Source organism: Tauraco erythrolophus, chromosome 17 (assembly GCF_009769465.1).
Source record: "Tauraco erythrolophus isolate bTauEry1 chromosome 17, bTauEry1.pri, whole genome shotgun sequence".
Classification (NCBI taxonomy): Eukaryota; Metazoa; Chordata; class Aves; order Musophagiformes; family Musophagidae; genus Tauraco; species Tauraco erythrolophus.
In genome coordinates this window covers 11,353,620-11,365,612 of record NC_141481.1, presented here as the reverse complement: position 1 = coordinate 11,365,612, position 11,993 = coordinate 11,353,620, and the positions used below count along the sequence as shown (strand labels likewise).

The window sequence follows — 11,993 nt, the reverse complement described above, 5'->3', positions numbered from 1 at the left end:
CTGCTGCTCTCAGTCCCTTCGGGCAAGTTCTCTGCCCAGGGGAAGAGACCAGCGGAGGGCTCAGCTTATACCTGTCCCATGGCCGTGGGAGAAGCGAAACCCAAAGAGGCCCAGGGTGGCCGGGAGGCTGGAGGTCTGGCTGCGCCGGTGTAATCACATTGTGCTGGGGAATGACCTTGGGCAGAAAACAATTCAACGCTTCGGCCTCGCCGGCTCTTGCTCTCAAGGTCAACCAAGGCAGCACCAGCAGCACATTTAACCAGTGGGGGAAGGGAGGGCTTTGCTCTGCTGCCACCGAGGCAGCTCAGCCCAGGCAGGGTGGGAGCGCGGCACAGCTGCTGGAGACCAGAATGGAGCTGGGCAGAGGATGCCCAGCCCCTGCACCAGCTGGTTCCCCCGCCAGTGCAGTGTCCGGCCGCTTTCCCGGCTGCCTGCAAGGCTGGGAACGAAGCCCTGTTCTCCTGCTGCCTACGAGGGCTGGGGGACCCTGGGGCCAGCGACACGATCTGGAAATGTTGGCGCAGGGATCAGCCCGGGGGTACGCGATGAAGGGGCTGGGGAAGGCACGGGGGGCACGGAGAGACGGGCTGGAGGCGGTGAGGACAGGCATGGCTGGGGAAATGGGAGTTGAAAAAGCACTGCCCAAGGCTTCAACCCCGCCAGCAAAGTCCTGTTATTAGGGATAGCAGATTGTAAACCAGGCACGTGTCCCCCTTCTACCACCTCCACTACCTGGGCAGGGCTGTGCCCTTTCCAATAGCCTCAGAAAACCTGGCACGGGATGTCTATTGGTGGCCTGAAGATGGAAAGTGCTGAATTTATACCGTTTTCAGCATGATACAATATAATGATTTACATCCGTTGTGGATGGGGGAGATGCACCATTAGCCCCTATCCATGCAGACGTAGCGGATCAGGGGAGAACGGTCCCTCGTACATGGAGGTCTGCAGAGGGGAAGGCTTTCATCTCTCTGCAAAAGGCACTGATAAAATGGAGAAAGCTGGAGGATCAATACAAAGGAGCAGGAACCTCGGGGAGGGATGTACGAGAGTGGAGAGTGATGCTTAAAGGGGAGGAGGAGAGTCTGCAGCTCGTTGGAGATGATACAACACGAGTCAGGAAAATGTCAGGGGCTGTTTTGCTTCAGGTTTTAATGCTGAACGTGTCCCTGTAGAGGGAGAGGTGGGGGCTGTGGTGAGGACCCCAAACACCTCCAAAGGGGGAGATGGGCCTGGGGTTCCTGCTTAGATTTTACCTCCTGCGAATTCCCCTTGGAGCTGACGCTGCAAGGAGTGGATTGAGAAAGAGGAAGGTGCTGGGATGGTCCCCATGCCTGCGAAACAGGGGATGTGGCCAGCGCCTTTCCCTCTTCCCCTTGGGGAGCAGGAAGGGAGGGGAAAGGCAGCGCTCCGAAAAACCTCCGTGATTTTTGCAGGATGATCTAAAGAAACTGGGCTGGTTTCAGAAGTTTCCACCTTTTTTCTCATTGTCACAATAGCAAGAGGGAGAGAGCAGAGGCTGAGCACATGGCAAGGGCAGTGATGGAGGAGCTGAAGGGGATGTGCAGAAGTTCAAGCCAGCTCCAAAAGCCGCTGGGCTTATTCCCCCCGACTTTGACCTTCCTCTCTCCAAATGTGCAGCAAACGTCGTCCCTGCTTGAGCAAAGGGCTTCTGCTCTAGGGGCAGGGCTGGAAGAAGTGAGTGGAAAGGAGAGCTCACATGTTGTCCCACAAGTGCAGAAATTCAAGCCCGGCTGTATCAGCCAGTGAAGGGCAGGAGGATCCTCCCTCAGATAGTTTTGTCCAGAGCTGGGGCGAGCCGAGCGCCAAGGACAAGCAGGGAGAAGTGAAGCAAAACAGGGAAACTCAGGAGCCTGCAATGTCTGCCCAAGAGTAACACGACGGCCGGGGACCTCTTTGCTTGGTTCCCCTTTCTCTCCTCTCAGCTCTTGCAACAGCAGATGGGAGGAGCGCCGAGAGCCCAGAGCCGTGGCCAGCGGAGCCAGCTTGGTCTGTCACACCGTGCATGGTCTGGGTGGTGAACATGGTGACTGGCTGGTGGCTTCGCTATCAAAGTGTCTTCAGGCTGGGAGGAAGCGGTGGTGCCCGGCTGTGTGCTGCGGGCCACATCCTGCCACCCCCACCGTGGCCAAATCCCACCGCCCCCCAAAGCCAGGAGATGTGGGGCTGGTGTTACTGCCCGCCGGATGCTGGCAGATTGATTGCTTTCTGATTCAGTCCAATAATCAAGAGACACTAATTGCCCGGTAATTCCCTTTCCCACTTAATGGGCTGTCTGACATCCGTGGCTCCCTAGCCATGCTCCACCCAGCCAGCTCACTGGGATGCAGGAGTATCCCACCCCTCTGATGCATGCCCCATCCAGCTAACCAAGAACCCCGTGAGCCGTGGTGGCCTCTCCACCTGGTTCTGACCTCTCGTTGACGTTCTCCATCCCAAAACCATCACCCCAGTGCTATTGTAGGACTTTTTCCCGCTGCCGTTTTCTGCAGACCACTTATCAGTGCGTTTGTGGGCCACACTTTACACCTGCAAGGGCCATCAGCTGTAGCCATGCCTTGTGGCTCCCCTTATTTGACGTATAATCTTCTAATTAATAATCAGCCTTTTCAAAGTGGAGTGCAAACATTAATTAATTCCCTGCAAGTAGGTAATTAACAGTGATGACTCCCATTTTACTGCAAGGGAAGCTGTGATACGGAGATACTGCACGATCCACCCAAGGTGGCAGGGAAACGACTGTGTAAAGGCGGCTCTGTCCCAGCACGGCGCTGCAGAAACTCCGGCTCACCCAGGCTGGGTCTCCTTCCACCGAGGGCTTCCCATGGGGACAGTCCCTGTGTGCTGGCATATCTCTGCTCAATCACCATGGCCACCTCCAGAGTGGAGGGGATAGCATGGTCCCAAGGTGGTCTGGCAGGGCACGTCCATCACCATGGCCACCTCTGCCTGGAGGGATAAGGCATGGCCCTGGGGTGGCCCAGGAGAGCCCAGAGGCCTCTTGTCTCTCCTCTCCACACCACCCCCTCTGAGGCACCCATCTGGGAACAGCCATGGTGCTGGGTTTTGAGACAACTCCACCAGCTCCTGGACAAGGTGATCCTGGGGAAGGGGATGTTGTCCCACGGAAAAGGGCTGCTTCTTGTGTTCCCATCCATCCCTGGTGCTCCGTCTCCTCCAATCCCCCTGTTCCCCACCAGGTAATTGCAAATCTCCATGTCAGCAGGCTTTTGCAGGTTCCTCCTGCTGCTCTCCTCCTTTGTTTGTCCCACAGCACGGAGCAAAGCTGGGAGGGGAAATAATGTCTGGGTCATCCCCTTGGCCAGACCCCATGCTGGGGAGGGCAGCTGGCAATTTGGAGAGGGGGGCCATCCTCCAGGCTCCATCCTCATCCACATGGTGATCTCTACAGCATCCCAGTGACAAAGAGCTCGCCAGCACGGGCTGCAAGACCCCAATGGCAGGGCCACCTCCTCCAGACTCCCCCCACGATGCCAGGAGATGAGTGTCCCATGGAGAACAGGCATTTTTAGTATTTTTTTCCCCCAGATTTTAATATTTTTTCCCCTGTCATTGCTGTTTTCAAACCGCTGAGATTAGACACGCAAGGTCCCCGTGCCGAAGTCTGCGTGCTTCCAACCGGCAACAGATTGCGAGTGACTGCTGCTACTTTACTTCCAGGGCTGCTTAATTAACTTGATTAATCAGCCTGCGTTCGCACAACGCTCTGGAGATGCAAAGCCCTCTTCTCGCTGCTGCCTGCTGCTCCGCGGACGCTGCCCTCGCCTTTATTCCCGACCAATATTTGATCGTAGCAGCCAAAGAGGGAATTGCAGAAAGGCAGCCCGGGCAGGAGCAGCCACATCTCCAGCTCCGCCAAGCTCTGGATCCAAGAGGAAAGAAACAAATATTGCCCAAATCTGACCGAATCGCGGTGAACCCCGCCAGCGCGGGGCAGGACGGGGAGCGGGGCCCCTCTCTTGACTCAGCGCCTGAGTCAGAGCCGGTGGAGCATTTCCTTCTCCCAGGTATCGCCGCCGCCGTACCGGCACGGCCTTTAACGGTGCCCGGAGGCGGCTGCGACGTCCGCCGGGCGGGTCCAAGGGCCAAGGCCCGGCAGCGGGCTGGCAGGAGCCGTGTCGCCGCTGGCTGCTGACATCAGCACTGAACTTGGCCCCGCATCCCGCTCCAGGATGGGACCCGCCGGGGGTCACCGGTGTTTGCCCCGCGCCTGGGGATGCAGGCGACGGGCCCTCGCCATGGTCAGGGCGATGGGCACCGGAGCAGGCAGGAGCCGCCCCCCCTCACCACCCCCGGAGGGGGGTCCTGCAGACCGGGGTTACCCCCTGACCCACCCGGCGGGGCTGCAGCTGCCCGCCCGGCTCCCGCACAGCCCACGGGCGAACGGGCCGGGCCCCGCTAACGGCGGGGCTTTGTGTGAGCGTTGCGGCGGTGAAGACGGGGGGAAGGGGCTGCACGGGAGCTGCGGGACCCCCGCGGGGGCCGAGCGCAGGGGCAGCACACCCCGTTCCCCAGCAAAGCAGAGTGATTTGGGGGGTCGCACCCACAACACGCACCCATTCTCCCCCGCACCCCCCCACCATTTGTTTCCCCCCATCCCCAATATTTTTTTTTTTTTTTTTTTTTTTTTTGCTTTACAGGGCGGGGGGCGCTGCCCCGCGCGCGCCGGGCGGGGCGGGGCGGGGCGCGCGCGCGCTGGGGAAGGCGGGGCGGCGCGAGGCGGGGAGGCGCGGCCGCGGCCAATCAGAGCGGCGCGCTCCGAAAGTTTCCTTTTATGGCGAGGCGGCGGCGGCCGCGGCCCGATATAAAGCGGGGCGGGAGGCGGGCGGGAGCCGCCGCGAGCTCGCCTTGCCTCCCGCGCGCGCCCCGCTCCCGCCGCCGCCTCGCGCCGCCCGCCCCGGCTCCGACCGCGCAACTTCCCCGAAAGGTGAGCGGGACTGAGGGGGTCCGCCCTTACATTGCTGCTGTTATTAATACTCGGTTAATTAAGCTCGTTAGAAGATGGCGTGCCCGCTGTTGGGGCGCCCTTTGTTTGCTGGGGGGCGGTGGTGGGGGAGCCCGGCCCGCCGTGGGCTGCAGTGTTTTAAGGGGTGCAGAAGAAGATGGCGCTTTAATAATGGCTGGGGGACGCTGCTTGTCGTTGAGCTGCCCGTGGGGCTAATCCGCCCTGTAAGAGGATTGCTGGCGGCCGGGGGGGGAGCGGGCGGCTCGTCTATTGTGTGCTGGGGAGGGAACGGGGCGCGGGGCTTTGTCTGCTCCGCGCTGTCCCCCTTCCCCAGCCCCCGATGGAGGAGTTCGGGGGGGGCTTACCGCGCGGCTGGGCCTGGGGGCGTTGTCCCCGGCTGGGGAGGGGCGCGGTCCCCCCCGTCCGAGCACATGTAAGCAGCCCCGGTAGGTTTTTCTTGCAGGGGAAGGGGGCGGCATCCCCTCCCGAGGGCGAGGTTGTTGCATCGGAACAAAAGGTGCTTGGGGGGGGAAGGGGGGAAAAAGCCCCCGTGTGAGCGGGCAGCGGCAGTGCCCTTGTGCAGGCTGCCCGCTCCGGGTAGCGACTACACTTCCCAGGCTGCCCCGTGCGGGGCTGGCACATGTGCCGGCAGCTGCCGCCGCCCGCACCCCCCCGCTGCCATCGGATTAAACCGGCGCTGTCGGCGGCGCCGGAGCCGAGCTCGCCCTCCTTGGGGCGGGCGGCAATTGCATAAGACCCTGGCTTTGATCCCACCCGTGCTACTGCAGTTCGATGGGGCGCAGCCCTAGTCACGCTTGGCTAGCGGGCTGGGCGAGGTGGCTACTGCTCGCCCTGCCGCGGCTCCTTGGCAGCGAGTCCTCTAAGGCTGCAGGAGCGCTTTTGGGGGCGACTCCGGTTCGCGGAGCCCGGCGGGGCGCTGGGGCGTGGCAGCGGAGCCCCGGTTTGGGGCGGGGGGGGGGGGGGAGTGGCCACCGGCGTCCCCCGAAAGCGGGCGGCGGGCGCGGCGCGCTCCATCCATTGCCTTTTATGGTAATCGTGCGCCAGGGCGCAGGGACTTCCTTTGTCCCGAATCCGTGCGGCGCCGGGATCTGGACGGCGTCGCACCCTCTAGCGGGCGGCGGGCGAAGCGGTGCCGGCGCCGGCAGGAAGGAAATGGGTGGGGGGAAGGCCTCGGTGGCATCGCCGTCCCTTCCCCGCCCGCCGCGCCGGGGACGGGGCTGGGCGGCCGGTGCGTGGCCGGCGATGCTCACGGCTCCCTCTGCTCTCCTCCCGCAGCTAAGCCATGGATGACGATATTGCCGCGCTCGTTGTTGACAATGGTTCCGGTATGTGCAAGGCCGGTTTCGCCGGGGACGATGCCCCCCGTGCTGTCTTCCCGTCCATCGTGGGTCGCCCCAGACATCAGGTAGGTGGCTGGGGTTGCCCGTTGTCGGACAAGAGAGGAGTTTTCGGTGGAAAAGGTTCCCCTAGAGGCATTGAGCTTCAAGAAGCCCTTTTATTTGGCTTTATAACACAAGAATCTTCTGCACTGCAACTCAGCTGGTGGGGAGTACACCCTCCTGCAGAGCTTCTGTGCGGTGTGTGTTGGAGCAGTTGGCCAAGTGCTTTTCTTGGTAGAGTGGGGACAGGAGGGGGACAGTAATTGGAGACCTGGTTTTGGGAAAAGCAGGCTGTCCACCCATTGGGGCTTGCCCTTCAGCTGTACTTACTGCTTATTCTTTGTTGCGCAGGGTGTGATGGTTGGTATGGGCCAGAAAGACAGCTATGTTGGTGATGAAGCCCAGAGCAAAAGAGGTATCCTGACCCTGAAGTACCCCATCGAACACGGTATTGTCACCAACTGGGATGACATGGAGAAGATCTGGCACCACACTTTCTACAATGAGCTGAGAGTAGCCCCTGAGGAGCACCCCGTGCTGCTCACAGAGGCTCCCCTGAACCCCAAAGCCAACAGAGAGAAGATGACACAGGTGTGTAAAACTCCGGAGCTTGGAGCTACAGCACGTGTTGCTGCAGGCCAGCTCTCCTCTTCCATGTTGTCCTCTCTCCTCCTTCACCACTATTCTCCCTTTTTGCCATCTTTACAGGGTTTTCCTTTCCTGACCTGAGTCTCCTCTTTGCTGGACCTTGACAGGTTTTGTTTGCTCTTCTAAGCTGGCTTTCCCTGAGACTGAACTAGCAACTTGTCTAACTGCTGTTTCTGACTAGTCACACTAATCCATTTACCAGCCCTGAGTGACTGTACTGTGGTTTACTTGGCATTTGTTTTGTTCCTTGCTGTGACATGTGGATGGGTCTGTGGTGGTGGTGTCCCTGCTCAGGCTCTGACCTGGCAGGTGTGGGTGGAGACCAGGCAAGATAAGCATGGACTTCGAGGGGGAGTGGAGAGAAGTCTCTTATCTAGGGATGAAAGTAAAACCACATTTGCATGGACTTGGCATAGACCTGTAGTGAGAAGCCTGTTCTTTGCTGTTGACTCAACCCCTTCTTTTTCTCTCTCTAGATCATGTTTGAGACCTTCAACACCCCAGCCATGTATGTAGCCATCCAGGCTGTGTTGTCCCTGTATGCCTCTGGTCGTACCACTGGTATTGTGATGGACTCTGGTGATGGCGTTACCCACACTGTGCCCATCTATGAAGGTTATGCCCTCCCCCATGCCATTCTCCGTCTGGATCTGGCTGGCCGTGACCTGACGGACTACCTCATGAAGATCCTGACAGAGAGAGGCTACAGCTTCACCACCACAGCCGAGAGAGAAATTGTGCGTGACATCAAGGAGAAGCTGTGCTATGTCGCCCTGGATTTCGAGCAGGAGATGGCCACAGCTGCCTCTAGCTCTTCCCTGGAGAAGAGCTATGAACTCCCTGATGGCCAGGTCATCACCATTGGCAATGAGAGGTTCAGGTGCCCTGAGGCCCTCTTCCAGCCATCTTTCCTGGGTAAGTCCAACTCTTTTAGGAGACCCTGTGGCCCCTCCCAATGTTCCTTTTTGTAAAGGTGACCTAGAGACCATGACAGCCAGTTACCATATTATTGCTGATCTCCATAGTAAGATCTGTGCTGTCCCACCAGCCAGTGTCATTTTCCACACAGCCCGAAGCTGTTTGAGGGCAGTAGATCAGGATGTTGAGCCTTTCAGAGCCACGGCTTTGTAGTGCCTACCCACCGAAGGGGCTGTTGGTCTCTTGGTTGCCCATGGTTGCTCTTCAAGCTTCCTTGACTGTGTCTGAGCCCTTGTAAACTTGAGACTGCTTCTTCCTCACAGGTATGGAGTCTTGTGGTATCCATGAAACTACCTTCAACTCCATCATGAAGTGCGATGTGGACATCCGTAAGGACCTGTATGCCAACACAGTGCTGTCTGGTGGTACCACAATGTACCCTGGCATTGCTGACAGGATGCAGAAGGAGATCACAGCCCTGGCACCCAGCACAATGAAAATCAAGGTAGGATGAAGTCAGAGGAACCTCTTGGTTAATATTAACTACTTATAATATTGAAATGCAGAGTGGGTGGAGGGTGGGGTAAGCTAAACTTCTAGAAAAGATTGAAACCATATTTCTGTGTGTCTTGTTCAATCTTAATGGCCTTGGTCTGGACAAGATGGCATCCACCCAACCATATGAATAACAGGATTAGTGTAAATACTGGCTGCAGAGGAGGGGAGGAGGGATGAGGGGGTGTGAGGTTGTGTCTTAAGCCTGTTTGGACTTCATGGTATCTCGGCCAAGGCTAGATAAGGGAATTAAGCAGCTCCGTCTTGCAGGGCCATGCGTGGGCAGTGAGTGTAGTGTGACACTGTGCATCTGACTGATTCCTCCTCTTCCCTGCAGATCATTGCCCCACCTGAGCGCAAGTACTCTGTCTGGATCGGAGGCTCCATCCTGGCCTCCCTGTCCACCTTCCAGCAGATGTGGATCAGCAAGCAGGAGTACGATGAATCCGGACCCTCCATTGTCCACCGTAAATGCTTCTAAACCGGACTGTTACCAACACCCACACCCTTGTGATGAAACAAAACCCATAAATGCGCATAAAACAAGACGAGATTGGCATGGCTTTATTTGTTTTTTTTTTGGCGCTTGACTCAGGATTAAAAAACTGGAACGGTGAAGGTGTCAGCAGCAGTCTTAAAATGAAACATGTTGGAGCGAACGCCCCCAAAGTTCTACAATGCATCTGAGGACTTTGATTGTACATTTGTTTCTTTTTTTAATAGTCATTCCAAATATTGTTATAATGCATTGTTACAGGAAGTTACTCGCCTCTGTGAAGGCAGCAGCCCAGCTCGGAGGGAGCCGATGCCAGTTACTGGTGTTAGGTTATAATTGCTTGTCTGTAAATTATGTAACCCAACAAGTGTCTTTTTGTATCTTTCCGCCTTAAAAACAAAACACACTTGGTCCTTTCTCTTCGATTTGTCAAGCAAGCGGGCTGTGTTCCCCAAGGGTAGATGTGAATGAAGGCTTTATGGTCCCCCACAGGGTCTAGGAGAAGTGGTGCCAGTACGTGGGGGAGGGAGGGCTACCTGTACACTGACTTAAGACCAGTTCAAATAAAAGTGCACACCATAGAGGCTTGACTGGTGTTGATTGTTCATTTTCTTTCATCCATGCCCCTTCCTGACAGTTACTAGATGCTCTGATCTACCCTTGCCAGGCTGCACGGATCGGCTATCTGACTGGGGGTGGATGGTGGTGCTGTGAGCTGTCTGGTGTGTGAGCCAGATGGCTCATGGTGATAGACTGGAGAAGAGCTGAGCATGCCAAACCTGTGGGTCTCCAAGGCTGCTCTGGGCTGGAGCTCTCCAGATACCACCAGTGTGCAACAGGGAGCTGCTGGGCTTAGTGGAGATCCCTCTGCACCCTCTGAGTCGCTGCCTTGTGTGTCTCTCTAGTAATGCAGTATGACTGAAGTGTGGTGGTGCCGTAAGTGTGGTCAGGCTTCTCCACTAGCCAAGGCTCCTTTGGCTAGTCTGCTGCCCTCCATGGCCTGTGGGGCAGTGTCTTCTTCTCTTCCTGCACCAGGTGCCTGAGCTTGCCTGTCCTGCTCCTGGTTTGCCCTGGGAGGGAGGCAGGTCTGGGTTCAGGCTGGGAGACTCCAGTTCTCTGCCAAACTGCTTGCTGGGTGGAGCAGCTTTCAGGTGAAAGTGAGAGAAAGTCTCTTGTGGAGTGGAAAAACTTGACTTCAGAGAGCAAGGTCACTGGGCTGTTAGACATGGGTGGGCAGGGGTGGGGCTGGGAAAGGGTGCTGCGAGGGAGGAAGCTCTTGGAAGGTGAGTGACACCTACTGCTCCAGGACTTGCTGTGGGCAGTGCAGGTACCTGCCTCTAGCTCAGCCTCTGCCAGGAAGGAGGTTTGCATGGCTTCCTGGTTCTGTCCCTGTCTTCTGGGCTTCTGAACCTTCTGTGAAGCTTCAGCTTTGATGGATCAAGTTCTGCAGTTTCATGAACTGGAGCAGTCACAGTGGAGGCCCTTGGAAGGCTGTGCTGGGAGCTGAGACCCTGTCTGGCACAGCAAAGCCTGTGAGCCACAGGAGCTGGAGCCACTGCTGTGGAAGGAAGGAGACAGAGAGGACCAAGGCTGCTAGGTCAGGCACCAGGGAGAGCAAACCAAGGCAGACCAGACCTTGGAGCTGTGCTCACAAGCGTGCTGGCTTCCCAAGGCTCCTCCAACCTGCCTGTCTTTGAAGAACTAATGGCTGTGATTGTGTCATGCTCACAGCAGATGAAAGGCAGGGAACAGGCTCCATTGGCTCTTTAATCCTCTGCCTGGCCTGATCCTGCTCCAGCATCGTGCTGTATTGAGGGTGGACGTGCTGGCTTCTACCCTTCATTTCCCCAGCTTCCCTCCCAGATGCCCCAGGTGCAGTGGGAGCCTGGCACGGCTGCAGGTACAGACACTGAGCTGAGCAGACAAGTTACTGGAAGCACCAGTTTGCAACAGGGGAGGTGAAATGGGTTGGAGCAGGGCCCAAACTGGGCTTATAACCGGAGGTCTTGGGGAAATGGGACGAGGAGCAGGCAATGGCAACTCCTGGGGAGGGAGCTGGTGGGAGCGGAGCAAGAAAAAGTCCAGGAGGCAAGAAGAGATGATGGTAATAGGGAAATGGGGCACCTTTCTTCAGCTGTCCCTGAAATGGTCACTGATGGCTGTGGAAAGATGTGTTGAGACACGAAGAACAGAAGAGATGATGGTGGCGGTGAGGGAGAAACCACAGAACAGCAAAAGGCAGGGCGCTGAGAGCAGCTCAGGCGGGCAGAGGTGCAGGCGCAGGGAGAGGGCGAGTGATGGGCTGGTGGGCACACGGGAGCCGGGCTGATTTTCATGCCCAGAGCACAGCTGGCAAAGGTTTCTGTTACTTAACACTTTGCGGGGTGTTTTTCTCCTTTCTTCCTATTTCACTTGCTGTTCCAGGCAACCAGCGCTCCAATAAAACGAGGCTGAGCCTTTCACAGCCCTTCCCGACGCCTCTCCAGCGCGAGGCCGTGGCGTGCACAGCTACTCCGCAGGCTGCTCCAGCAAGGCTCAGTTTATTCCTCCTCTGGGCCATTACATGCTGGAGAAAAGAATGTGGTGCCGGGCAGGGAAGCCTGCGAGCATTACTCACTGCTCCCGACTCCGTCGAGCCGGGGGGAGCCCAGGGTGGTTTCCTCTCAGGAACGCCAAGTGCTGGAAGAGGGGGAATTTTTTTTAACCGCCACTTCTCCGTTCTAGTGTTTCGGAGGGCTCAGTTTGCCCCTCACTGTTTCACAGAGGTGGGGAAATGCCGAGGGGCCAGTCACAGGAAGGGCCGTAGAGGAGTTGCTTCAGCCATCTCCTGGCTCTTGAAGCCACTATCCATGGGCAAGACTCAAAGGAGAAGGTATGTAGGAAATAATCAGTCCCTTGGCCACCACCTCTTCTTTCACTCCAGCACCCAAATAGCCAGAGGTTGTGGAGGGACCAGGAGGTTTAAAACAGCCACCCACGGGCCAGGCTG

At 57.5% G+C, this 11,993-nt stretch overlaps 1 protein-coding gene across 1 annotated transcript; it reads left to right on the top strand.

The window, feature by feature from the left end:
- Positions 1-4,912: 4,912 nt before the first annotated feature.
- Positions 4,913-9,594, top strand: ACTB (actin beta). The gene is made up of 6 exons (XM_086622452.1): positions 4,913-4,969; positions 6,284-6,413; positions 6,739-6,978; positions 7,512-7,950; positions 8,277-8,458; positions 8,846-9,594. Exons 2-6 carry the CDS (start codon positions 6,291-6,293, stop codon positions 8,987-8,989), a joined length of 1,128 nt encoding a protein of 375 aa, XP_086478578.1. The 5' UTR covers positions 4,913-4,969; positions 6,284-6,290; the 3' UTR covers positions 8,990-9,594.
- Positions 9,595-11,993: the final 2,399 nt, after the last annotated feature.

What these genes read in the sequence shown, in the direction of transcription:
- ACTB (XM_086622452.1), top strand. Translation starts at nt 6,291, where the DNA reads ATGGATGACGATATTGCCGCGCTCGTTGTTGACAATGGTTCCGGTATG. An exon ending in TGGGTCGCCCCAGACATCAG is followed by an intron (nt 6,414 to 6,738) that starts GTAGGTGGCTGG and finishes TTTGTTGCGCAG; the next exon opens with GGTGTGATGGTTGGTATGGG. An exon ending in CTTCCAGCCATCTTTCCTGG is followed by an intron (nt 7,951 to 8,276) that starts GTAAGTCCAACT and finishes TCTTCCTCACAG; the next exon opens with GTATGGAGTCTTGTGGTATC.